The sequence below is a fragment of the Eulemur rufifrons genome, chromosome 7 (assembly GCF_041146395.1).
Source record: "Eulemur rufifrons isolate Redbay chromosome 7, OSU_ERuf_1, whole genome shotgun sequence".
Classification (NCBI taxonomy): Eukaryota; Metazoa; Chordata; class Mammalia; order Primates; family Lemuridae; genus Eulemur; species Eulemur rufifrons.
In genome coordinates, this window is record NC_090989.1 from 280,474,068 (window position 1) to 280,498,438 (window position 24,371).

Here is a 24,371-nt window from a genome sequence, read left to right on the forward strand (position 1 = left end):
ATTTTAAGATGCTAATGGAGATGGGTGGGTTTGAGGACAAATGGCCTTTTTCCTGTTTTACCCAATGGAAAGCTCGCTCAACACTCATTTCTAGAAGTCCAGCCTTGCAGCCTTCGAATAACCTGACGCACGTGCTGGCGGCGGGGCGAGGGTACCCCGGCGGCTCTTTCAGTCGGGGAGACCCCTTCCGGAGACGCAAAAGTCAAATTGGGTCCCCCGCTCGCGGGGCGGGGCGAGCTGGTGGAGGGGCGGAGCCAGCCATGGCCCGGCCCCCGGGCGCCCGGAAGTGACGTGAGCGGACAAAGGCAGCGCGCGCCGCGAGCGGTGGCGTGTGGTCCCGGTTTGGCGTAGTTGCAGAGGGCGTGTGGGGTCGCCTCCGCCGTCGCCGCTGCCGCTGCCGCCGGCACTCTCCCTTCCTCTTCTCCTGGGTCCCAGGAGTCCCTGCCCCGGGTGAGTAACGCGAGGCGGCGCGGAGGGGAGGCAGCCCCAGGAGAGGGGAGGCCGCGACCCCCAACTGCCTCGGCGCCCGGAGGCCCCGGCTCGTCACGTGACTCAGGCCGCGTGAGCGCGTGCCGGCTCGGCCCCAAGTGCGCGTCCCCAGGAGGTAACTGGGCTCGACCTGGGTAGGGATATCGGGGGTCCACGGGTTGAGGTAGAGGAGGAAAGCCAAGGCACCCAAGGCCTGAGTCCGGCACTCCCCCAGCTGGTTTCCAGGCCACAGCAAGTCCCTTTCTCTTCCTGAGCCTCAGTTTCCCTCCTGAGAAACGGGAATAAGGAGAGCACCCACTCCGAGGGTAGGTGTGAGGAGTCAGTAGAAGGCACAGCTGAGAGCCTGGCACAGTTAAGTGTCCGTGGCATAGCCGTCGGTATCGTATTCACCTGTGGGTCTCGCCCCAGCTCTGGCCCGACACAGGTGCAGCTCAGGAGCTCTTGGGGCCAAGGTCAGCCTGTTTGCAGGGTGGCTGCCATATCGAAAAGCCCAGGCTTTGCTGCCCACCAACTGTGTGGTCTTTTCTCTCTCTGGACCTTGGTTCTTCATCTGCACAAGAGGAAGTTGAAACAGGTGGCATCAGAGGCCCTGAAAGTGGGGTGGGACAGTGTACCAGATGGTTGTGATGTGTAGAATGATTGCCCAGGGAGGTGGGATGGGCCCCTGGGAGGGACAAGGAGCCTGGATTCCTTGACTTCTGTTCCTGGTTTCCTGTGTGTGTTTTCGTATACTTCCTTTGGTATGTTCTTTTTTCTGTCTGTAGACTGGGGACCAGGGGAGGGTTGGAGATACAGGTGGAACATTTTGGTGGAGGTCAGAGCTGTAGGATAATGAGGACAGCGTTTCAGAAATCTCTGCAGTTGTTCAGTGCTTACATGGAGGGGCAGCTCACTCCCAGCCCTGCCAATTTGCAGGGCTGTTTGAGTCTGCTGGATACCAGTTAACTATCCCTTGAGTGTGTCTGACATTCTGCAGTTCATATGGCATTTCAATGCATTTTTCTCACTTGATCTTCACAATCAGCAAAGTTGACAAGAATCTCCTTTGACAGAGGTTTCTAAAGCTCAAGAGACAATCTGCTTGGCACTGTGTTGGGCACTGTAAGCTTTTCGTATGCACATTTAATCATCACAGCGTTTACATACAGCCAGAGTTACTGTTCCTTGTGTAGATAAACTGAGAATGCTGAGGTTAAGTGTCTTATCTCAGCCTACATGGCTGTTGAGCAGAGCTGAGATTCACACCTGGTGCATCTGACTCCATCAGAGTCTGTTAGCTGGTTTTTTGGTTTTTTTTGTTTTTTGAGACAGCGTCTCTATTGCCCAGGCTAGAGTGCCGTGGCGTCAGCCTAGCTCACAGCAACCTCAAACACCTGGGCTCAAGCAATCCTACTGCCTCAGCTTCCCGAGTAGCTGGGACTACAGGCATATGCCACCATGCCAGGCTAACTTTTTCTATATATTTTTAGTTGTCTAGCTAATTTCTTTCTATTTTTAGTAGAGACGAGGTCTCGCTGTTGCTCAGGCTGGTCTCGAACTCCTGACCTCAAGGTGTCCTCAAGCCTCGGCCTTCCAGTGCTAGGATTACAGGCGTGAGCCACTGCGCCCGGCCAGAGTCTGTTAGTTTTCAAATTTTTCCCTACATTTTTTTTGGTCTATCTCCCTCTTTCCCTCCACTTCTTTTTCATAGAGCCCTCTGCCATTCTCATATGTTCAGCTGCTGTGCACACGGATCCAGGGAGAATAGGTGGGCTGCAAGAGGGAGGAGGTAACTTTAGGCAGGCTTTTGCCTCCTGTTGCTTTTGGGCTTTTTCTTAGAGACCAAGATGAGGAGAATGACATGTGCAAATGTCAGCCAGTGAGTTCAAGCACCATTCTGTATTGTGGATCTGGGGAAGGGAAACAGTGGCTGGGGCAGCTGCCTGGGTGTTGCCCTAAACAGCTTGGAGGGGGAGGTGGAAGAGGCCAGGTGACGGTGAAGGATGCAGGATCATATTCTACTGGCCGAGCAGACATTTACTATGAGCAGAGTGTTTCGTCTCTGAGCTAGCCTAGTATGCACACAAAGCCAGGCTGTGCACCTGGCCCCTTCCCAGGCCCTGCAGCCAGGTAGCTCCTCACTGTGCTCTGGAGCAGAATGGAGGAGCACTTCCTGCTGTGTGACTGACCGACCTTGCTGTTCCTTCTGACTCCTAGCAACCTCCTGCCCCACTCCAATCTGGACACCCAGAGGCAAAGCATAGACAGGACCCCAGGAATCACGTTTATTAATGAATCAGCTGTTAGAGCAAATGTCAGCTATACTTGCTGTTTCCCGACCTAGCTGTGCCTCCCCTGGCTTGTTCCTAGAATCTGCGTGTAAGTGGAATTCTTGGAAATTGGATTATTCAGGGGACCTTGACATTTAAAGGAATCATGTTGTAAGGCTTTTGGTAAAGCAAAAAATTATATTGTCGGTTACAGCCTTCAGTGTTATCAGTTTTGAATGGTTGGACTCTGTAGGATTTTCTTAAAAGTGGAAAATGGCTATCGCTACACAAAGCCCATTCTTTCTTTCATTCGACGACCAATTAGTAAATGCCCACCTTGTATCAGGTCGTGGGCTAACGGTGTACAGAGTAATGTCCCTGGCCCCTGGGAAGCTTGCATCTTGGGAGGGGAGGGAGGCTGACAGGCAGAGAAGAGTACAGCCCGGTAAGTGTTGGGCCCCAAATTTATTCTATTCCTTTGGTTAGAAGTGAACTTTTTGTTGAATACCTATATGCTACATGGGATGCAAGAGAAATACAGTGATAAATCTTGGATGTTGCCATTGCTCTCTAGGGAGCTCCCAGTCCTGTGGGGAGATAGATTTGAATACAAAACCTTCAGTTTGCCAAGACTAATGGGCGGTAAATGAGAGGGACGGTTGAGCTCAACTGGGAGTTCTGCTGGTGTGTTGTGGAAGAGTTGGTTTTGATGCTGTCCTCTACTTGATGGATGGAGGAGCTGTGACATGGTAGCCATGGTGCCTGTGGGCAGGGGGCAGGCAGCCCACTTGGCCTGGTTCCTTAACCTTCTTGACCCTATGACATAAGTAGTCCCCAGACACAGCTACATGGCAACATTCAGGCTCGTGGTCCCTTTCCTGTCAGCTCTCAAGGCCCACCCTGGCACAGCTAGCAGTCTTAGGGATTGGCAGGTCTGGTTGGAGCGAGCGTTCATTCTTGTAAGCAGTGTGCCACCTTCTATTTCCAGGGGTGCAGTTCCAAGTTCTAGGACACTGGTGTGGGGCATTGTGGTGAGCCTGCAGTATTTAGAATGAAGTTCCTCCCCAGGCCTGTTACCCCAAAGGACTCCTCGATTGGTGCAGTGATTGCAGCTTGTCGTCTTTCTGGCCCCAAATCCTTGTGCCCAAACAGTGAAGTGAGGGGATCAGTCTGGGAGTTACCTCAAGAGTCTGAAGTGGGATCTCAGCAGGCTTCTCTCTGGGCATAGTAAAAGGGTTCTGTTAAGGGTGGATAGATATGGTGACAATCACAGATCTGAGGAGCACCAGACTCTGGTGGGCACATGGATGTCATCAGCTCTCTTCTGGTCCCTCAGAAGGCCAGTGTGTGACTGCGTCTGTGAAGAATGCCCGAAGGTGCTGGAGGAGCCAGGTCTGCAGGTGGAGAGGAGGGGCCTGTCCCATCTGCTCATGCCCCCTTCCCTTATGCCCCACTGGCTGGCAGGGTGTCTGGAAAAGGCTGACCAGTGACGGAAGCAGAATTGCATTAGTTAGCATTCTTGAGCTGCTGGGCTGGGCCTGCTGTTTTGGGGAGGTTCCTTCTCAGGACAAGTTTGGAGTACAGTTGTGCGCTGGGGGCTAACAAATGTGACCAATGAAAATTCTTCAGATTTTCTCATGTTTTATTCCCTTCCTTCTCTCTTTGTAGTCTGTCAGTCACATTTCCATGGCCTTATGCTGCTCCTCAGGGGCACTTTTGTGTTTTCTCTCTGATTACTCTTGAAGCCCTCAAAGCAGCTGTCCCCAACCTTTTGGCACCAGGGACCAGTTTCATGGAAGACAGTTTTTCCACAGACCAAGGGTCAGGGAGTGGGGTGTCGTTGTGTGGGGAGGTGATGTGTGGCCGGTTTCCTAACAGGCTGCAGCCCGGGAGTTGGGGACCACAGCCTTAAAGCATTCCTTAGTCTTAGGGTTTTTAAACTTTTAGTTGTTTTTAAGGACTATACCGGAGGTCCTCGTGGGGATCAGTGACTTACTACAGCCCAGTGAAGTGTGCAGTCCCGGACTTCCAGTGGTTCAGCTCCACAGTGCGCGGGAGCAGCGTGCGGACGTCCAGACCGTGTTTCTCCTGATGCCGGCCGGCAGCAACGAGCCGCAGCTCCCAGTCAGCCACACGTTCTCGATTTACAGTGTTTCCAACTCACATGTAGCAGCTGCTGTCATTGTCATTCCCACTACTGCTGCTACCTGTCCTACGTCCGCTAGCTGGCTGCTGCCATTCCCACCCTGCCTCCCTCAGGTTAGGGCCCAGCACGCCCACTGGCCCTTCAGAAATTCTCAGTGGATCAGTTTGCCATCATGGACAGACCAGACCCATGGCGCCTTGCGCTCGGGGCCCGCCATAATCCAGGCTCATGTTCCGCAATGTCCTCTTCCTCTGTCTCCTTTTCATCCTCTGATGGCACACTGTCACACCATCTCTGCCTCTGCCGGTAGCCCCCCATCCAGCATTCCTTGTCCCATGCAGGGCATTCCTTGTCCTTCGTGGTCCAGCCAGGGGCTGCCGTCTTGGGGCTACTGCCCCATCTGCTTTTTAAAAAGGATTCCTCTACCCTTTGAGTTTTCCCACCACTTTATGACTCGTAGTCCTCATTTTTCTGCTGTGTATTTTAGTTGGTGCCATTTTCTTTCCCGTCTCATGCTGGATTGTGAGCTTTCTGGGGTCAGGGCTTTATCTTGGCAGCTAGGACAGTGCCTGTGCATGGTAAGCCTTGGTTGATAAGTGCCAGTTCCTCAGGGAAGGGATGTGATCCTCTGACCCTCCCTGACACGATGTGGCCAGGCTGGCTCTGTGTGGAGTGGGGCCACCAAGCCGTCCATCCCTCTCCTGAAGGGCGTGGTGGGCCCCAGCTCTGCTCCTGAGCCTATCATGCTTGTCTTTCCTCTCTGTCCATCCTGGCAACCATCTCCTTGTCAGTGTCTGCTTTTGCCCTTGGCCCCGATGGTCTACACAGCTGCCAGCAGTCTTCAGAAGCATAGATCGTCTCATGACACTCCCAGCTTGGCCTTAGGGTGGTTCAAGTTCGTGCTCTTGAAGTTGACCCGTAAGACCTTGAGTTTCCAGTCGCAAGGGCTCTGCATATCCTTTTCTTTTTTTTTTTTTGTTGAGACAGAGTCTCACTTTGTTGCCCAGGCTAGAGTGAGTGCCGTGGCGTCAGCTTAGCTCACAGCAACCTCAAACTCCTGGGCTCAAGCGATCCTACTGCCTCAGCCTCCCGAGTAGCTGGGACTACAGGCATGCGCCACTATGCCCGGCTAATTTTTTCTATATAGATTTTTAGGTGTCCATATAATGTCTTTCTATTTTTAGTAGAGACGGGGTCTCGCTCAGGCTGGTCTCGAACTCCTGACCTTGAGCAATCCACCCGCCTCGGCCTCCCAGAGTGCTAGGATTACAGGCGTGAGCCACCGCGCCCGGCCTGCATATCCTTTTCTTCCAGGAGCAGTATCCTCCCCGTCAGTTCCAGTTTCTGTGTCATTTCTTTGGGGATGCCTTCCTTAGCCCCCCGCCGAGTCACCTCCCTCGAGCGGGTACCTTTCTAGCATCTCACACTCTGCAGCCCTCGACACGGTTGTGGTCGTGTGTGTCTGTGTAGTTGTTTTCTGCCTGGCTGTGCCCCCAGTTCACAGCCCGGTGCCTGGCACAGTCCCTGCTTCCCCTTAGGGAAGGACTGGACCCCACAGTGAGTTGTTTCTGTGCTGAGTGGGAGGGGGGTTTGTGGGAATGCCTCGGGCCCTCCCAGGGCCTGCTGTCGCACCCTGCTCTGTGATCCTTTCTCTTCAGTGTAGATTGTGGTTCTCTGTCCCCTGGGCCAGAAGCCAGAGTCAGGTGTCATGTAGAGCACGTCAAGAACTCAAAGCCAGGATGGATGCTGGGGCTCATGCTTTGAGCACAGAAGACAGCGGGTGCTGTCCTCCCAATGGGGGAAGCAGATTTGGGGATACTGGACATTCCTCTGGGCCGGGCAGGATTGTTTGACTTTTGAAGCCTGGTGTGAGATGGGCCCTCTGCCTGCGGTGCCTTCCTGCCAGGTCCCTGGCTGGGCTGACTCACTCCTCTTTTCCTTACACAGGAGAGGTGCCATTGCTGATCGTGGTGCTTGAGCAGAGCCTTGGTTGGTGACAGCATGACGAGTGAGGTGATAGAAGATGAGAAACAATTCTATTCGAAGGCCAAGACGTACTGGAAACAGATCCCACCCACTGTGGACGGCATGCTTGGGGGGTATGGCCACATCTCCAGCATCGACATCAACAGCTCCCGGAAGTTCCTGCAGAGGTTTTTGAGGGTAGGCAGGTCTGGTGTGCTCTCCAGGACAAGCTGTGGCTCTGGTGGCACTGCCGGGTCTGTGTGCGGTGCCACCTTTTACATGTAACGCTGCTGCAGGGTCTTTGGTTATCTGTTGGTACCTACCCCAGGGCCTTGAGCTGGGGTGGTGGGGTGACTTCTGGACTGTGGACTTGGCTTCAAGGTTACCAGACAGCAGCTGGCTGTTATGGCAGAATTGAGGTGCCATAATTGGGCAGACTTTTCTCAAACTGTTTGGTTTCATCAGGGACAAAACCCTTGCTCTTCTGCCATGTCCATGGGTGTTTGGGCTTTGGCTGTTCTGCTGGACTCAGACTCCTAGTTATTCACCGTGGGTTCTGCCTCAGCTCTCCCATCCCCCACCCACCTCTGTACCAGGCGGGATCCCCATGGCTGGGGTCCCCGGGCCTGCCCCTTTCTCGTCTCTCCCTTGGCCAGCGCTGGTGGCTGCTGCTTGCCGTCCTCTATCCGGCATCACCCTCCATCTGCTTTCTGTCTCCCCAGCCTTGTTCACCAATTGGCCCCTCTTCCATTCTTCTGTCCGAATTCTTCTCTGTGCTGTTGTTTTCCTGGGGTCTCAGGAGAGATTAATGCACCTGTTCAAGTTACCACCTTGAAGTAGATAGAAGTGGCTTTCATTTTAGAAATGTGTGGCCCTGAAAAAGAATGTCCCATGCTCACCACCCCCACCACCGACCTCCCTGGCAGTGCTGGCCGCCAGCTTGTACTGAGGCCTGATTTGAGTCTTGTTCCCAGGGCTCATGAGGAAGGGGTCCCTTTGATAGGTTATATGCCTTCTCTGCCTTTTAGGAAGGCCCGAACAAGACAGGAACTTCCTGTGCCCTGGACTGCGGCGCTGGCATTGGAAGGATCACCAAGCGGCTGCTCTTGCCGCTGTTCAGGGAGGTGGATATGGTTGACCTAACAGAGGACTTTCTGGTTAAAGCCAAGACCTACCTGGGGGAGGAAGGCAAGAGAGTGAGGAACTACTTCTGTTGTGGTCTCCAGGACTTCAGCCCGGAGCCGGACTCTTACGACGTGATCTGGATCCAGTGGGTGATAGGTGAGGGTCCTGCTGCCCTTCCCCACCCACCCGCACATCTCCTGCCACTTGGGTTCCCCACGGTCTTGGGAGCGGGGCTGTATGCTTCTGCAGCAGGCAGGCCCCCAGGGATCCCCGGTCCCTCTGTGCTTCCCAGAACTCTCGGGGAGACTCTGCCTGCAAGGTGGATCTTCTCCTCCCAGGTTTTGTTTCAACTGAATACCTGCTACCATCCATTTGGGGGCAGTTTTCTGTTGAAACATTTTAAATGGCCAATAACTTACTGCATTCAAAGAAGTGAAAGAATTGTATGAGGATTTTTTTTTTTTTTAATGAAAAATGTAAGCCATGGCTGCCCCTGCTGTTTGCAGTGAGCAGTCCCTGCTTTGCTACCTGTCCTGTGTCTACTTACCCTAATAGCACAGCTAGAATGCTGTGCCCTGGTGGCAGGCCACTGCACTAGTAGTCAGCCGCCACCTCCAAGGCGGGCAGCACAGCTCTGCTGTGGACGTTCTGGGTCTGGCCCTAAGGAGCCTCTGTGTGGACGGAAACCTGCTTTAGGAGCTCCGGCAGTGCTACCGCCTTAGCCTACATACACTCCCCTGATCCAGGCCTAGGAGAGGTGGGTGGCATCGTGTGTAGGTATTGGGCAAGGTCAGCTTCGTACTTAGTGTGCCTTTGGGTAGGTGACTTGTGAGCCGGTTTGGTAAACCCTTCAGGACTGTTGGGAGCCAGGGAGGCCATGTGTGTGCACCAGATGCCGGGCACAGATAAAGGGCTCAATGAGCAATGGCTGGAAAACGCATCCCATCCCCTGGCCTGTGTACGTTTGCATCTTTCCCCTGGTAACCTCGTCTCTGCCCTCCCCAGGCCACCTAACTGATCAGCACCTGTCCGAGTTCCTGCGGCGCTGCAAGGGGGGCCTCCGCCCCAATGGCATCATCGTCATCAAAGACAACATGGCCCAGGAGGGCGTGATCCTAGATGATGTGGACAGCAGCGTGTGCCGGGACCTTGAGGTGGTCCACAGGATCATCCGCAGCGCGGGCCTCAGCCTCCTGGCCGAGGAGAGGCAGGAGAACCTCCCAGATGAGATCTACCATGTCTACAGCTTTGCCCTGAGATAAGCCTGGGCTGGCAGGAGAAACTGAGGAACCGCAGCCCAGGTGGGGGTTGCTGAGATCCAGGCTCCACGCTGATGGTTCGGAATGTTGAGAGACCGCTAAATATACCTGTCTGCCGTCCACTAACTATACAGACTCTTCTTAAAAAGGCAAGGTGGGGCCCATGGGGAGGGGTGCTACCGACTCCACAGGGAGGGGCCCCGCTGTGCTGAGAGGTGGGGACTGGGTGGTAGGGGCTGGGGGTACAGCCCAGGGGGCTCCAGATGCTCCCTAGTGATCGCACCGGGAGCTGGTTCCCTGGGCCTCCAGTCTTCCTTCCAGCCACAAGACTAGCTGCCGTAAGAGGAAGGGAATGAGCCTTAACTTGGTGGGAGAGGACTTGGACTGTGGTCTTTACTTAGGGGGAGGAACAGAGCTGGGCTGGTGGCCCTAAAGTGATGGTCACAACAGCCTGCAGCAAGGGGAGAGAGGTCTGTGGCCTTACTCTTCACTGGGCTTGGGGCTCCTTCTAGGTGGGCATTTTCAGTCAGAAATAAAAGGGGTGAGCCCTCATACTGTGAAGGCCCCAGCCAGTCTGGAGTGGTGGTTCTTTACAGGGACAAGTGTCACACCGGCCCCCAAATGTTGCATCTGCTCCTGCCTACCACCTCGTCTTCCTTTACTGGCTGCCATGGGATCCTTTACCCTAAACTGGGGGGTGGGGGGCAGAAATGTCATACAAGAACCTTTAAGGCCAAGAGAATCAGTTTAATTTTATAATATAAACATATCATTTAGTTACCTTAGCTTAGTCCCAGAGGCATTTACACAACCCACAATGACCAGTGTGACTTGGAGGCGAGTTTGTGAGGCCTCCACACTGGGCGGTGCAGTCAGCTCTGTCCTGGTGGCTTGCTCTGTCTGCTGAGCCCCTCACAAAACAAGATGCTGCTGAAAGGGCTGTCCTCAATCATGGTTATGCACTCATGATTGCTTTTTAGCAGAAGGCATGGTCCCCGAGGCCCTGGGCTTGTCCTCAGCAGAGCTGCCACTAGAGCATAGCCCTGGTAGGCCCGGCCACAGGTGACCCGGCCCCAGAACTCTAGGTGGTGGCAGGGTCAGCTTGGCTTTCAACACCAGGAAGATGGGCCTGTGGTGGCCCTCAGTGCCTTCTCCCCCAGTTTACCAAAAGCACTTCTGTGAGCGAGGGAATCTGGAGTACGGCCTCACTGGGTGGCAGCCACAGGGCACACCCTTAGCTTCCTTCTGGCTCCAGCTGCGCCTCCACGCAGGACAAACCAGATTCCTACAGCTCTTGGGGATGCTTAGACTTGGCACTGCCTTAAATCCAGAGGGTAGGAACTGGTCCGAAATATAAACCCTGTCCCTTTTCCAATGGGGGCTGAGACTTGGGGAAGAGGGACAGTTTTCCTGAAGACACAGAGCCATACCTTTTACCACTGGGATGATGACAGCTGTGGCTTCTACCTGGCTGGCTTTGTACTCAGGAAGGGTGCAGCTCATCTCCCAGATCAAAAGACCCTGCTCCAGGGTTGTCACAGGTGCTCCAGTCCATCACAGGTTGACTTAAGCTGCCCAGATCCTGTTCCCTTTAGTCCGGCCCTGTCAGATGTCATCTTCAAGGGTGCCGCTGTGCTTGCTGAGAAGGTACCACTTCAGCTGGTCAGGCAGAGGCAGGGCTTTGACCTTCACATCCACAGGCCACGGCTGAAGGTAGAGCCGGATATACACACGACACAGGTGCTTGAGGGGCGGGGGATAGCTGTCCAGCTGCCGCAAGGAGAAGTGGAGGGCCTGGATCTTTTCTGCCAGGCTGCCTACCGGGTGGATATTGAAGTTTTCAGGCAGTTGGAGTTTCTGGGAGTTAGTCACCATGAGGTCCAGGACAGTCTCGGCTTTGCGCAGGAGGTCCACGTGGCTCTCGTCTTCAGCACAGCCTGGCTGGGAACAGAGCCTCTCGAAGATGATGTGAAAGCCAGACCAGCAGGACGCACCGTGGAGGGAACAGTTGTAGGCAGCGCCAGACTCCAGCAGGAAGCGCAGGAGAGGGAAATGCAGTTTAAAGCTCTTGAGGCAAATATGGGTGAGGGATTCGTGGGCTGGGCATTCGCTGGGGTCTGCCCCATGAGCCAGCAGCAACTGCGTTACTTGGAAGCAGAAGCGGTTTATCATCTGGGCCTCCTCTTTGTCCCCTCCCACAGTCTCACCAAGCAGGAAGATGATGCAGGTGAACACGGTGTCCCCATCTTTGGTGGTAGCCTTGACATCTGCCCCTAGAGGAGCCATTAGAACAACAGAAGGTGGGAGAAGGCCTTCAGCCTTGCAAAGCAACACTACACGGTTAAGGGAGTCAGGGAGCCTGCAGAGAGAGAAGTGGTGAGAAAGGGCAAGGCTGGGGGACACGGGACAAGCCTCACCTCCTTCCAGCAGGAGCCGGATGTTCTCAGTATTGTGGATCTGCACACCGTCGCTGCTGGCCAGAGCGTGCAGCAGAGCAGTCTTTCCTAGGGGGCGGGAGAGGGAGAATGAAGAGCGGGAGACCAGGAGCCAGGTCAGGGCAACCCAGAGATTGCCCTGGAAAGCAGACACTCAGGGTCAGAAAATGAACTTCAAAAGGACTGAGCTCTCAGAGTGAGCTCTGAGGGTGAGGCCATTCTCTTTCCACCCCCACAAAACTTGGAGCAAAAGGGCCAGTGGAGGTAGGATTTTTCTGGACCCTGAGATGCTACCTGAGACCCAGGCTGGGTCTCCCAACAGGAAGCCATTGTTCCCTTAGAAGCTGAGCGCACACATGCCCCTTTTCCTCCTATAGACAGCCGAGGGCCAGCCTGGGGACAACGCACTGCCTCTCGAAAGCCTCTGAACTCAGCAAGTCAGCAAAATCCACCTGTGCACCCAGCCATGCGGTGCCATCAGACAGGGCCAGCATCCAGCCTGCCCTAGCCGTTGTCCTGGAGTATGCTGGGTGTCCCTTACAAGGTGCCCAGGGCCCAGGCTGTCCTGCAGGAGGCACCCACCATGCTTGTCAGCTGCATTGACGTCGGCGCCAAGGTCCAGGAGCCGCTGCAGGCAGGGCAGGCGCTCCGGCTCTTCACTGGCCAGGTCCAAGGGGCTGCTCTCGTGGATCTGAGCCGAGGGAGCACAAGCCAAGTTGGCCTGGGGGGTGTGGTGGGGCCTACGAGGCTGCTCGAGCCCCTACACATCCCCCTTCAAAGCAGGCGGGGCCTGGCACTCACCCGGTCCCTTCGATTGATGTCGGCCCCGTGCTGCACCAGCAGCTCCACCATGTCCGGCTGATTCCGCAGGACAGCAATGTGCAGGGCCGTGTAGTAGGTGACTGGGTCTGAGGGCACAGACACAGCTTGTGTCAGTCCTGCCTATTGGCATTCTCTCAGGGCCCAGGCCCAGCTCTCACCTGAAATGTCCAGAAGCTGCAGGCCCAGGCTCACCATTGGGGTCGGGACAGAGCTGTCCTCACCAGATGCTGTAGGGTCCGGGGGTGTTTGATGGGCATACTACTCAACCTGCTTGGGCTTTGGTTTCCTCTTCTGTAAAATGGGGCCTTAAAATGGGGCATCTCAGGACTGTTGGGACACTGTGGGTGGCAGCTCCTGGCTGCTCTGCTCCTTGAGCCTGGCACCAACAGCCAGAATTCCGGTGGGCCCTCCCTCCTCAGCTCCTTGAGCTTCCAGAGCCCAGCAGCCTCTGAGCCCGTCCTCAGTGGGGAGGGAAACATGCCTGGCTGTGTCCTGGGTCAACACAGGCCCCTTCAGTCACAAGGCAGCCTGTCTCCTGACTGGCCCTGCCCTCCACCGGTGAAAGCCAGACAGGAAAGGAGGACAGCTCTGTCACGTCCCCGCCACTCGCAAGCATGAAGCCAACACGGTCCTGCTGTGATTTATGCCTAATGTGGCTTGTTTTCTCCTCTCCCTATGGCATGAGTAAAAATGCAAATTGGCTCGGAGTAAGTGGCAGAAAATTACCTTTCCTTAGCTCTGGGCACAGTGCCAGGAGGTGCATTTTCACATTAATGGAAGTGAGGACTAATATGGGAGCTGGGGAAAGTTTGCTAAATCAATCACATGGTAGAGACAGCAACACACTGGCTCTTGGAACAGAGGAGGTAAGAGCCATTTGAAAGCCCACAGCGGGTTGGGAGACCACCCAATGGGGGTTTCTTTGGTGGTCACCACCCAGGAAGTAAATGAGAGAAGTCACTCCTAAAGAGGACGATAAAAGAAGGGTCGAAGGCCTGTTCACCCACTTAAAGCAGGGCCACACTTAACCTTCCTGCCCACCCCCAGGCCCTCTGGGCTCCAGCTGACCTTCAAAGTTGAGATTGGCCCCATTCCGCAGAAGAACATCTGCTGCCCGTGTCAGCCCCAGCTCAGCCATCTTGAGCAGGGCGTTGCTCACACCTTCCTGGTAAAATGGAGAGTGGACCTTCCTCTCCAACAGCTCAGTGAGAACAAGGAGTCGGCTCTCCTCATTGGCAACATAACTGGGCCTGGAGTAGGAGAGAGACAGTTGAGGCTGGGCACAGCTGTAGCACCAGCTGACCGAGGCACCCTGTGGGTGGGCAGCCTTTAGTGTCCCGCTGTAGTCACCCACCATGGCAGGGCGCTGGCTTTGTGGGGGCAGAAAGTCTCTCTTGGGAGAAAGTCTGAAGTGGAGAGAGGGCCAAGCTGGGTCTTTTAAACTGGAGCAGACTCCTGGGTTTGCTGAGAAAGGACTGGCTGGTTGCAGTCTTATCCCAAGTTGCCCAAAGAATCTGGTCTCTGGCTTGGCTGTTGGGACTGAAGGGAACCCCTGAGGCCAGGAGCCAGAACCAGTCTCTGATGCTCCTTCTTCAGAAAGCCCTTCACACTCAAAGACCCCGACTCTCCGAGCTGCAGGATGCCAGGGCAGCTAGCAGAGCCGCCTCCCTCCCCTCTCACACAGATCTTCAGCCTCCTCCCAGCCTTCCCAAGAATGAGTGCACAAAGGCCCCTCTCATCCCAGCGCCAACTCACCTGGTCCCCAGACTCACCTGGAGCCCCCTCTAGCCTCCCTGGCCAGCACTAACTACTAAGAGCTGCTAAGGCTTTCCCCAAAAGCTCAGGCCCAGGCACAGCTGCATGCCCTTGGATGCAGAGGACCATCCCATTCCTGCCTCTTGGTGAGGTTTCCCTTCTCCACCCGTCTCCCTTAGTCTCACCCACCTGTGCCCCTTCAATTGGCTGGTTGGGCAGGGTTCCATCTCATCCCCCTGCACCTGGAGAGTGCCCAGAGCACCATGGATGCAAATCGAGCACTGGGGACAGTTCCTGCATGATGCCTGGGGCTACCACTAAGGCCATGCAGTCCCCCTTGGCTGCCCTACTCACTCTCACCCTGCACAGCCTCAGTTAAAGAAACATCTTGCGCTGCATTTTCAGAGCAGCCTCAAAGTGAACAGAGTTGATACAGTGATGAAGAACGCCTGGGTTCTTCATCAAAGTCCCTGGAGAGACTCCTGACCCTCCCCCCACCCCCCGTGTTTGAAATTCCAACTGATAACGTCCCCTCGAGCCCCCTTTCCTCCGCTACACCTGATGTACTGATTACTAACCAGTATGTCAGTCTCTATGGAGCATAAGCACCATGAAGGCCAGGGATATGTTTAGCTCACTGATGTCCCCCCAAGTGCTCAGCACAATGGGCAGCGAATACTGACTTTCCAACACCTATCCCACAGGTTCACGAACGGACCTGCTTTTGTCTTTACAAATGCGAACCCAGCTACAAAAAGCTCATTTTCGCACCGCTCTGGGGTAAGAACTGAAGCCTTCAGATTCCACCCTGCTGCCCTGCAACTCCGTGGGGGAGGGCACAAGACAGGCAGGGTACGGGGTGGGGCCCTGAGGCGCAGGCCCTGCCGACACCTCGCCTTGGACCCTCCCTGCCCTTTGCCAGCGCTGGTCTCGAGCACCCTCCACCCTGCAAGTGGCAGGACAGGGGTCGGCGCGAAGGAGCTCGCGCTGGGAGCACGCAACTCCGGTTTCCGCCCGTCTCTCCACTAGTAAAAGGGAGAGACAACGATCCCACCCTGCCAAGCTTGTAGTGACAATTAAAGCGCGACGCAGCGCCGGGTCGGAGAGGCCTCGGCACGCCGACAGGAGAGAGCGAGTTACCGGTCCAGGGGCTCCTGCCGCTCGGGGTCCTGGATCCCTAAGGAGCCCAGAATCGCATCCACCAGTGGCTGGTACTCGAAGATGATCCTCCGGAAGCCGTGCAGAAACGGCATCGCTGAGGCCCCCGGGCGCGGCAGGGCGGCCGCGCTTTCCACCGAGGCTGAGACGCCAACTGGACGCGCTCCGGCGGCCGCGGACCCGGCCGGGCTCTGCTGCTACAGCCCCTGCGGCCTGCCCGGTTCGCCGCCCAAGCCGCCGCTCCACGCCGGAAATGACTCTCGCACTACTTCCGGTCAGCGCCGGCCCGGGGAAGTGCGCGCGTGGCGACAGCGCCCCCTGCGGGCTCGGAGGACCCCGACGCGGCCGGGACCGCGACTAGCGGACGGAACCAGGGGATTATTTTTCAGGGGATCCCGGGGGGCGGCCCTAGCGGAGTTGGGGCGTAGACCCGTGCCAACTCCGATCCGAGACTCGGACGGCCCTCCCTTTCCTGCCAATGTCCGGCCCGGCCCCGCATCGCCCTGCGATCCCGCCCGCGGCCGCTGTGCGCCGTCCGAGTTCCGCCCATTGCACATCCCAGCCCCGCCGTGCTCGGCGAGTTCCCGGAGCTCCCGCCGCGCTGGGCTCCGGTCGAATCGCCGCTCCTTCCGGCTTGGCCTGGCTCTCGCCTCCCCATGAGGAGGAGCTGCGGCCACCTCTGTCACCACCTGGGCACGCTGACTGGAATGACAAGGATCAGAGCCCCCGCACGTCACCTCCCCATGGGCGATGGAGACAGTTCCTTATTCTCTGTTCCTGGGAGCGCCTGGCCAGGCAGGCTGCCAGCTCTTTCCACTTTCTGCCTTGATGGACTCAATGAACTTTATTTGCATTTATTGATTGATTGATACAGGGTCTCACTCTGTCGCCCAGGCTAGAGTTTAGTGGCCCGAAACAGAGCTCACTGCAGCCTCTAACTCTTGGACTCAAGGGATCCTCCTGCCTCAGTCTCCCGAGCAGCTGGAACTGCAGGCGTGTGCTACCACGCAAGGCTGATTTTTTAAAGTTTTGTAGATATGGGTCTTGCTGTATTGCCCAGGCTAGTCTCAAACTCCTGGTAGTAGTAGTTGTCGCAGCTACTCGGGAGGCTGAGGCAGGAGGTTCCCTTGAGCCCAGGAGTTCGAGGCTGCAGTGAGCTAGGATTGGGCCATTGCACTCCAGCCTGAGTGACAGAGCAAGACTCTCTCTTTAAAAAGGAAATATATAAATAAGTAAGTAAATAAATAAATAAAGGCTCATTTCAAGATAACCTGATGTGTCTTATAACTAAACATTTAAAAAATGGGCAGAGTAAAGGCCCTCCATGAACAGCACAGACTTGACAAGAAAAACCAATCCAAGCCAGGTCCAGCCATGGGGACCCAGCAGGGTAGAAGATGCAGGTAGGGCTGGATAACTGCTTGCTATTCTTATTAAGTTAAAATTGTAGTGCAGATCAAATGATAAGGTATCAAAATCCCCGCCAGGCGCTCCAAATGCCGTGTTTTGCTTCCCCCTCCATTGCCTAAAGGAGCAGGAAGGAGGGGCAGGAGTGGGCGGCTGTATTTAAGCCCTTTAGAGCAGCGCCAGATTGGGCTTCCCAGAAGCGACACAGGACCCCAGGGTCTGCAGCTCCCAGCACACATCTGCCTTGGTTCTCCCATCAGGAAAGAAGTCTCTTTTCCTAGAGCGAAATCAGGAACTTTGCTCACGCACAAATGGAGATTTCCAGCTTGTCTTGTAAAATCTGAAAGGCCCCAATTCCCACCTGGCCACGATGAGCATCTGGAAGGGGCACTCGCTCCGGGTGTGCCTCAGACTTGCCCAGGCGTCGCCTTGGGGATTTGGAAATGTCTGCCCCTGCTTCGAGGATCCCTATCCCTCACCCCCTTAAGTGAGTGCAAGGCCCTGAACGGTGCAGCCACTCTCAGGTGACCCAGGGGCTTCACAGCCCTTCTCTCGTTTAATCTGGGTTGCTGGCTCCATAACGCAGGTGAGGAGACCAAGACCTGAATTGCCCGAGGGCACACGGTAACTGGGGCGAGGTGCATCTAGCTTGGGGTCCAGCGCAGAGCTGGGCAGGACCACCTGGTCTGAGCCCCACTTCTGCCCGGTTTTATCAGTGTCGGAGCAACACCCTAACAAAATACCACAAACTTGATGGCTTAAAACAACAGAAATTTATTCTTTCACAGTTCTGGGGCCCAGAAGGTCAAATTCAAGTTGTAGGCAGGGCCACACTCCCTCAAGACCCTAAAGAAGGTTCCTCTCCTGCCCCTTCCAACTCAGGTGACCCCAGGTGTACCTCAGCTTGGGGCGGCATCACTCCAGTCTCTGCCTACCTCTGCCTTCACATGGCCTTCTTCCCCATGTCTGTGCCTCCGTCCAAACTGCCCTCTTCTTCCCAAAGACACCAGTCATTGGATTGAGGGCCCACCCTCATCTAGTACAATCACATCCTAACTGGATTACATCTGCAAATACCCTTTTTCCAAATAAGGCCACATTGCAGGTACCAGGGCTAGGATTTGAACATATCTTTTTTTGGATGACACAATTAAACTCACTATAAAGGGTGACCCCAGGCATGGCCCTTCTGGTCTCTGAGCCTCAGTTTCCTCATCTATAACCTGAGGGCTCTTCCAGCTCTGACAGTCTTGGGGTGACAGTTACAGCAACAATAATAAGAGTCGTACTTATGGAGTCCTTTCCCTGTGCCAGGCACTGTGCTCAATGCTTGACATGCTGATCTCATTAAATCCTATTAAGTAGGTAATATTATTACACCACTTTACAAGCGAGGTAACTGAGGCTCAGGGTGCTGCCCGCTGTGGCACTGCTAGGTTGGGACTCCAGCCCAGGTCTGTGCAGCCTTTGCACACATCTGGCCTCTGGGGCTTGAGTGTCCTCTCAGCTCCTCTGACTCTGGGCCCGAGAGGGTGTGGACAGGCAGCGGGGAGGCACTGACCCCCTGCCCTCTCACAGCCCTTGGGCACCACACTGCGGAGCCAGGCCCTGCTGCCTGCCCGTCACCCGGGCTCCTATCTTTGAAAGCTCCGTGACCCCTGACCTCTCTGCTGTCAGCAAGGGCAGCCTTGTTTCCTCCATCTGCCTCCCATTAAGGCTCTGTCACTCAGACCCTGGGTCTCAGCTCTGACCCTTCTCTCTCCTTTCCTTGTCACTGTCCCTCACTGCCTGGCCAGCTCCAGGGTTGCTCAGCACAATGGGCGTCCTGGGGACAAGCACACAGAGCTCAGGCCCTGGCAGGGTCTGTCCTTGCCTCCTGGACCCTGGCAGTTTAGGAGTCACCCTCACTCTCCAAGGTACAGAGAGTGTTACAAAGAACATAACATATAAAGAACTGTTAAAAATCAACAAGAAGGCAAAAACACCAATAGAAACATGGGCAAAGGACAGGCACAGGCCAGTCACAGAGGATGAAACACTGTCAGCGAGCGTAAGGGGAGATGCTTGGTCTGTCCAGCCGTCCGGCAGCAATGCTGGTGGGGAACATGTGGGGCTGACTGCGCACGAGACCCTGTTCCCAAGCGATTCAACAAAGCAAGTCTCAGAATAGTAGGTAGCATATGATCCCACGTGGAGAGTGTGTGTGTGTGTGTGTGTGTGTGTGCACACGGATCACTCTTGAAGGCCTTATGCTGCGACGTTAATGGTGGCATTTGGTGCTGGGATCCAGGAACTTTTATCGTCCTTGTGCTTCTGTGTATTTTCTGCCTTTTCGACGATGAGTGTGTCTTACCTGACACTCCAAACCTACATAAGCCGGACAGAGACCAGGCCCAGCACGCCTCCGCACAGCGGGGCTGAAGGCAGGCCCTGCACTCCCTGCCCCACCCCCATCTCTGGGGGCGACATCTCCCCGCACACAGGTCACTTCCCTCGCCTGCAGCAGGGACCGCATGAGCAGTCAATTGACAGGAACAGCAGCCTTGGCCTGAGTGTGTCCTCATCCCACAAATCGCATTAGAAGCTCAACACACATCATCTCATCATATCGGGGCTCCCATGTCGTAGCCCAGGAGACCAAGTCTGGGAGACACAGCTGACCAAGTCGAGGTCAGTGAGTAAGGGCCCCCGGGGAGGGGGATTCAAACCCAGGGCCTGGCTTTCTGCCTCTGCTGGAGCCCCCACAGGGAACCCACAACCTGCCCGGCCTCTCGTGTGTGTGCATGCGTGTGTGTCTGTGTGTACATGTGTGTGTGCATGCGTGTGTGTCTGTGTGTACATATATGTGTGCTTGCGTGCGTGTCTGTGTGTACATGTGTGTGTGCTTGTGTGTGGGTGTCTGTGTGTGTGTGCATGTCTGTGTTTCTGTGCGTGTATGTCCGTGCATACACGCCCGGGGGCTGGCTCTGGGGCGGGGTGTCCTGGCAGCCTCACCGTCACCCCCAGCCTGCCCCCTGCCCGGGAGGGGCTGCCTCTTAGAAGGCCCTTGAAAAGGAGAACTGGGGAGAGGGCCCCACTTTTATTTCCTCTTTTTTCTTTTTTTCCAATCTGGCGGCGTTTCCATGAAGCGGGATGTTTGGAAGCCTTGCCGTCCACCACAGGGACTACTCCTCTCTCTCCTCCGTGGCGACTCTCCAGCTCTAGCCCCCGGGCAGCTCCCAGGGGCACCACGGCGCAGAGACAGAGGCGCTGGGCATATTTCTGCCGTGCGGTCATGGAACCGCCGCCCCCCAGCTTCCCCCCTGTCTGCACGTCTCCTCCTGCCCCGGCCCCCTTCCCTTCCTTTCCTCCACCCCCACACCCTGGCCCCACCCTGACCCCCGACCCTTGAGACCCGAGGGTGGCGCTGACCAGGAGGCCCAGGCTACTCAGGCCTGTTCGGCCACGGTCCTCATGCCGAAGGGGCAGGGTCTGGATTCAGGGGCTCCCCGAGGCCCGACTCTCTGTCAGCTTGGGGTGCTGGGGGGACTGAGGTACCAGGAGCTGAGTGGCAGGACACTGGCCGGGCCGGTGAAGGGCTTTCTGTCCCCTCCCTTACTCTGTTCGCCTAAGGAGCACCAAAGTGCATTTTGGAGACCCCAAACCCTAGGGGAGACAAGCCCCAGGGACCTCTGTGCCCCAGTGGGCTGCCTGCTCCCCCCGCCGGCTCTGACTAGGAAGCCTGCCCTGGTGGCCAGGCCCTGCTCCGAGGGGAGCCCCAGCCCCGACTCCCGGCCCTGACACTGCGAGGTGGCTCCCGGTGCTCGGTCTGGCTGTGGCGCCCGTGTGGGCAGGGCACGGGCTGCGCAGGCCCGGGCAAAGCACCCAGGTGGGCAGCCCAGAGCCTCGGACAGGATGTTGTGGGACCCCCCTTTCTCTGCCGTCCCTGTGTGCCCACCTAGCCCCCAGCCTCTCCCAGGGGAGCTGAGTCCTCAGGGCCCCCAGAAGCCCAAGAGAACAGGGTGGGGAGATGCTCAGGTCCCCTCGCCCTGAGGCAGGAGGGAGTCTGGGGCCGGGGCCTGGCCCAGGGCTCTCCCAGCCTCACTGGCCATTTGCACACACAGAGGTGGGCTCAGGTTCCCCTAAGTTCCTCCTGGCCCCCAAAGCCAGGGGTCCTCCTGAGAGTCTATAGCAGGTGAGGGTGCCACCCCTGCCCCTTAGCCTCCTATGGGGAAACATCCCGGAACCCAGCACCCAGCTTGTCCTGGGGGACCCTGGCCTCCTAACTGCCCATTGGTCTGTCTCCGCCTCTCCTGAGCCGGTGAGCAGAGACCCAGGGAAGGGATCTGTGTGGTCGTTGCTCAGGCCTTGAGCTCTCCCAGCCCACCAGTGGGCTGGCGGAGGGTGCTGGGAGGTCTGAGCCAGCCCCACCTCTGGCTGGTAAGTGGGCCCAGAGTCCTGAGCCCAGAGATTCCCATCTGGCTTGTGGTGCTCACCTGGTACCAGCCCCTGGTAGGCCAGCCTCAGGGACAGAGCTCCAGGGAGGGGACCGCTGGGCCCCGGTGGCCACTGCAGCCTGGCCCCGGCAGGCTCTGCCCAGGGCAGGTTCAGGAGGGTTCAGACCCCTTGGGAAGGGAGGAGGATTGGGGGCAGGGTCCTTTGTGCTCCCTGGGAAGCCTCCACTCCACCCCCACTGGCCCTGCGTGGCAGAGCTGCCGGCAAGAGGAATCCCATCGCCATCCGTCAGGGAGACAGAGTGGGCCCGAGCGAGGGCTGCTCGAGGAGGGAGCCGGGGAAATTTGATCATTAAGAAACCCTCCTGGCTGTCTGGGGGAATTTAATTAAATTGCTGGAGAGGGCTGCGAGAGGGGCCACATCTGGAACCAATATGTGGGCTTTGATTTTTTTTCCTTCTCTCTTTCTCTCTCCCTCTTCCCATCCCGCGGCTGTAAAAGGGAACGCAGCAGAGCCTTGGCTATCGGCCCCTCTGGGACAGAATTCCGAGCAGAGGGAGAGAGACAAGGCAGACTAAGACCAAACCCAAAGGCGGTGAAACCTTGACGGAGACACAGAGGCAGAGAACAGAGACCAGGAGAGACCCAGGGCACAGGGGCAGGGGAGGGAGGCTGGCTCTGTGGAAGTGTCAGCATCACAGGGTGAAAGTCCACGTTACAGACAGAGAGAGTAAAGTCCCAGAGGACTTCAGAAATCAACATGTCCAGCCAGGTGTCCCTTGCGTAGCCAGCATCTGTCAAGCTCCTGGCCCATGGAGTGAATCCTCCCGACACCCCCGGGTGTGGACATCATCGTTATCCCTGTTCGCAGACGAGAGGGGATGCAGGAGTGGCAGCATGGACTGGCCCTGGGCCTGTCTGGATACTGTCTAGACATGCTGTGGGGGTCACTTGGATTGTAGTGACTTCATTTGGCCGCTGTTTATTTCGTGCGTGGTGGTGCCGGGCACTGGGCTAGGCTCTAGGGAGGCAGCCATGTAGACGTCGGGCCAGAGGCTTTCTGCAAGTCCGGGATGTGCTGAGTTGCTGGGTGCAGGCAAGAGCCGGGACAAGCTGACCTGCGCAGTTGGCAGGGGTTGCAGTGGGCCCTCACCTGGGCAGGAGTTGACAGAGGGGAGGTGGAGGCAGAGCATGGTGGCTGTCTCTGCTCCTGGGGAGCAGGGACCTGCTAGGCCCCAGGCCCTGGCACCAGCCCCAGGTATTCATGGGCCTGGGAGTGGCTGGACAGCTTTCTGGCCTTGACTCCCAAGGCTGAGCCATCTGACACTGGCCTAGTCCCTTCTTTCAGCCAGTCTCTAGCACATGCGCCATCGTGCCCCTAGTCTCCAAGCTTCACGTTTCTGTCCCAGGTCCCAGAGCCCCAAGGCTGCATGAGACTCCCAAGCTCCCGTCAAGCCAGAGCTGTGGGGGAAGAACGTGGTCTCTGGTCTGAGCCAACAGCCTCTGGGGTAATTCCCTTCCCCCGCTAAGTCCCTAAGTCCCAACTCCAGCCTCTACGACCTGCTGCAAAGCTGGCTGCAGCCCCTGCAGAGACTTCCCTCCAGATGGGTCCTCAACCCAGGACAGCCTGGGGGTCCTTCCCTGGCCCCACCCCACCAAAGTCCAGCCCCGCATCGGCCCTGGCACTTGCGGTGGACGGGCCATCTTCGCTCTTCCCCTCTAGGCTGTGGCCCCAAGGGCAGGGGCCGGCTCCACCTTGACCCCACTGTTGCCCCAGGCCCAGGCCAGGGCGGGCAGAGGAAGGCGCTTGGTACTTGTTGGTGGAATGGATGTCCCGTGACCTTGGCACATGCAGAGCAATTTAGAAATGTAACTTGAGCCCTCTGGTATGGGAGGGAAAGTGAGGCACAGAGAAACAAAAATAAAATACAATAAAAGAAAACATCCCGCAGCAGGGCCCCAGCCCCTGGGAACAGGTAGGGCAGGTGGTTGGGGGCTTTGCACGTGCTGGGTCTGCTGCCTGGCCACCCCGGGACGCCCCCTTTCGCTGCTGAAGCGCCTCTCCCGGGAAGGCCTCCCTCTGCCCTGCCTCCCACGGCCTCATCGCCCTACATTCTCTACCAACATGGGCTCTGCGACTTCTCTGCAGGTCTGGGCTGTCAGATCGCTGCTCTGTCCCCTGTGCCCCGGCCCGGTCCCCACTCTGTGAAGGTGCTCAATTAAAGCGTGTTGAGAAACTCACCACCCCTGCGCTTGGGTACAGCCTGCTTGGGAGTCTGGGCAGAGGCAGGCCGGGTCCTACCCTCAAGCTCTGGTCCAGGTCCCCGGGGCAATAATGGGGGCTATGGTGGCCGCTGCTGTGTCGTGGCCTTGTGCTGTTTAGTGGCCGGAGAGCAGGCGGATGCCAGGAAGGCACAGCAGGCCTCACGCAGCCTCACAGTGACGCTGTTCTTGCAATCAAGAAGAGAAGCTCGGGGGGAAGCGGGGTAGCTGGCCGGCGGTCTGGTGAGAGGCAGAGCTGGGACCCGCACCCAGAGCTGTGCAGGGCAGAATCACCGGCACAGCCACCAGAGTGTGTCCTCCTGGGCGGGGAGCGAGACCTGCGGGAGTCTGGGGCTCCAGGGCTGAGTGGCGGGAGGCAGGTGGGGGGTGAAGACCTGAGGCCAAAGGAGTGGTACCAAGAACTGGGTGATCAGATGGGGCGGGGGTGGCAGGGGTGCGAATGCTGCCCCCAGGCCCCCCCGGGAAGGAGAGGGAACACCAGTGGCAGGGAGGGCCAGCCAGACTGCAGGGCGGTCCACGCGCCCGCTAATCCGAAACAAACGAACAGGGAGACGCGAGGTCCCGCTTGGAGGCCTGACAGGGTGATGATATACAGATTTTTAAATAAATGTATCTCATTAGGGACGCATTGTCTGGTGGGAGAAAAATGATGTCCTTCCCCACCCTGCCTCCCGTTTCCAGAAAGAAAAAAATTCAGTGATACAGCTAAAAAGGAAATTGCATTAATACAGATCGTTTTATTTAAAAAACCTTGACCTCAACTTCAAAAAAAGTCATTAGACATTCTCCTTCTCAAAGGCCGCCGGAGCGATTACAGGGAGGCCTGTTCATTCCTCAATGACTTA

At 56.7% G+C, this 24,371-nt stretch overlaps 2 protein-coding genes across 6 annotated transcripts; one reads left to right on the forward strand and one right to left on the reverse strand.

The window, feature by feature from the left end:
- The first annotated feature begins 320 nt into the window (after positions 1-320).
- Positions 321-9,793, forward strand: NTMT1 (N-terminal Xaa-Pro-Lys N-methyltransferase 1). Of its 3 annotated transcripts, none has more exons than XM_069474751.1 (4): positions 321-450; positions 6,832-7,047; positions 7,878-8,130; positions 8,980-9,793. In XM_069474751.1, exons 2-4 carry the CDS (start codon positions 6,886-6,888, stop codon positions 9,234-9,236), a joined length of 672 nt encoding a protein of 223 aa, XP_069330852.1. In that variant the 5' UTR covers positions 321-450; positions 6,832-6,885; the 3' UTR covers positions 9,237-9,793. The 3 variants fall into 3 exon arrangements, with proteins under 3 accessions (XP_069330852.1, XP_069330854.1, XP_069330853.1); XM_069474753.1 differs by lacking the exon at positions 321-450 and adding an exon at positions 559-604; XM_069474752.1 differs by lacking the exon at positions 321-450 and adding an exon at positions 4,699-4,997.
- A 191-nt stretch (positions 9,794-9,984) lies between these two features.
- On the reverse strand, positions 9,985-15,641 carry ASB6 (ankyrin repeat and SOCS box containing 6). Of its 3 annotated transcripts, XM_069474754.1 has the most exons (6): positions 15,386-15,641; positions 13,559-13,740; positions 12,470-12,576; positions 12,251-12,359; positions 11,651-11,737; positions 9,985-11,506 (listed from the first exon to the last, which is right to left on the reverse strand). In XM_069474754.1, exons 1-6 carry the CDS (start codon positions 15,496-15,498, stop codon positions 10,839-10,841), a joined length of 1,266 nt encoding a protein of 421 aa, XP_069330855.1. In that variant the 5' UTR covers positions 15,499-15,641; the 3' UTR covers positions 9,985-10,838. The 3 variants fall into 3 exon arrangements, with proteins under 3 accessions (XP_069330855.1, XP_069330857.1, XP_069330856.1); XM_069474756.1 differs by lacking the exon at positions 12,251-12,359; XM_069474755.1 differs by lacking the exon at positions 11,651-11,737.
- Between the last annotated feature and the right edge of the window lie 8,730 nt (positions 15,642-24,371).

Coding starts and splice junctions, on each gene's coding strand:
- NTMT1 (XM_069474751.1), top strand. CDS start 6,886: ATGACGAGTGAGGTGATAGAAGATGAGAAACAATTCTATTCGAAGGCC. Junction 7,048..7,877: donor TCCTGCAGAGGTTTTTGAGG/GTAGGCAGGTCT, acceptor TCTGCCTTTTAG/GAAGGCCCGAACAAGACAGG. Junction 8,131..8,979: donor CTGGATCCAGTGGGTGATAG/GTGAGGGTCCTG, acceptor TGCCCTCCCCAG/GCCACCTAACTGATCAGCAC.
- ASB6 (XM_069474754.1), bottom strand. CDS start 15,498: ATGCCGTTTCTGCACGGCTTCCGGAGGATCATCTTCGAGTACCAGCCA. Junction 12,577..13,558: donor GGCCAATCTCAACTTTGAAG/GTCAGCTGGAGC, acceptor CTGTGCCCTCAG/ACCCAGTCACCTACTACACG. Junction 11,507..11,650: donor CCGGCTCCTGCTGGAAGGAG/GTGAGGCTTGTC, acceptor TGGCTCCTCTAG/GGGCAGATGTCAAGGCTACC.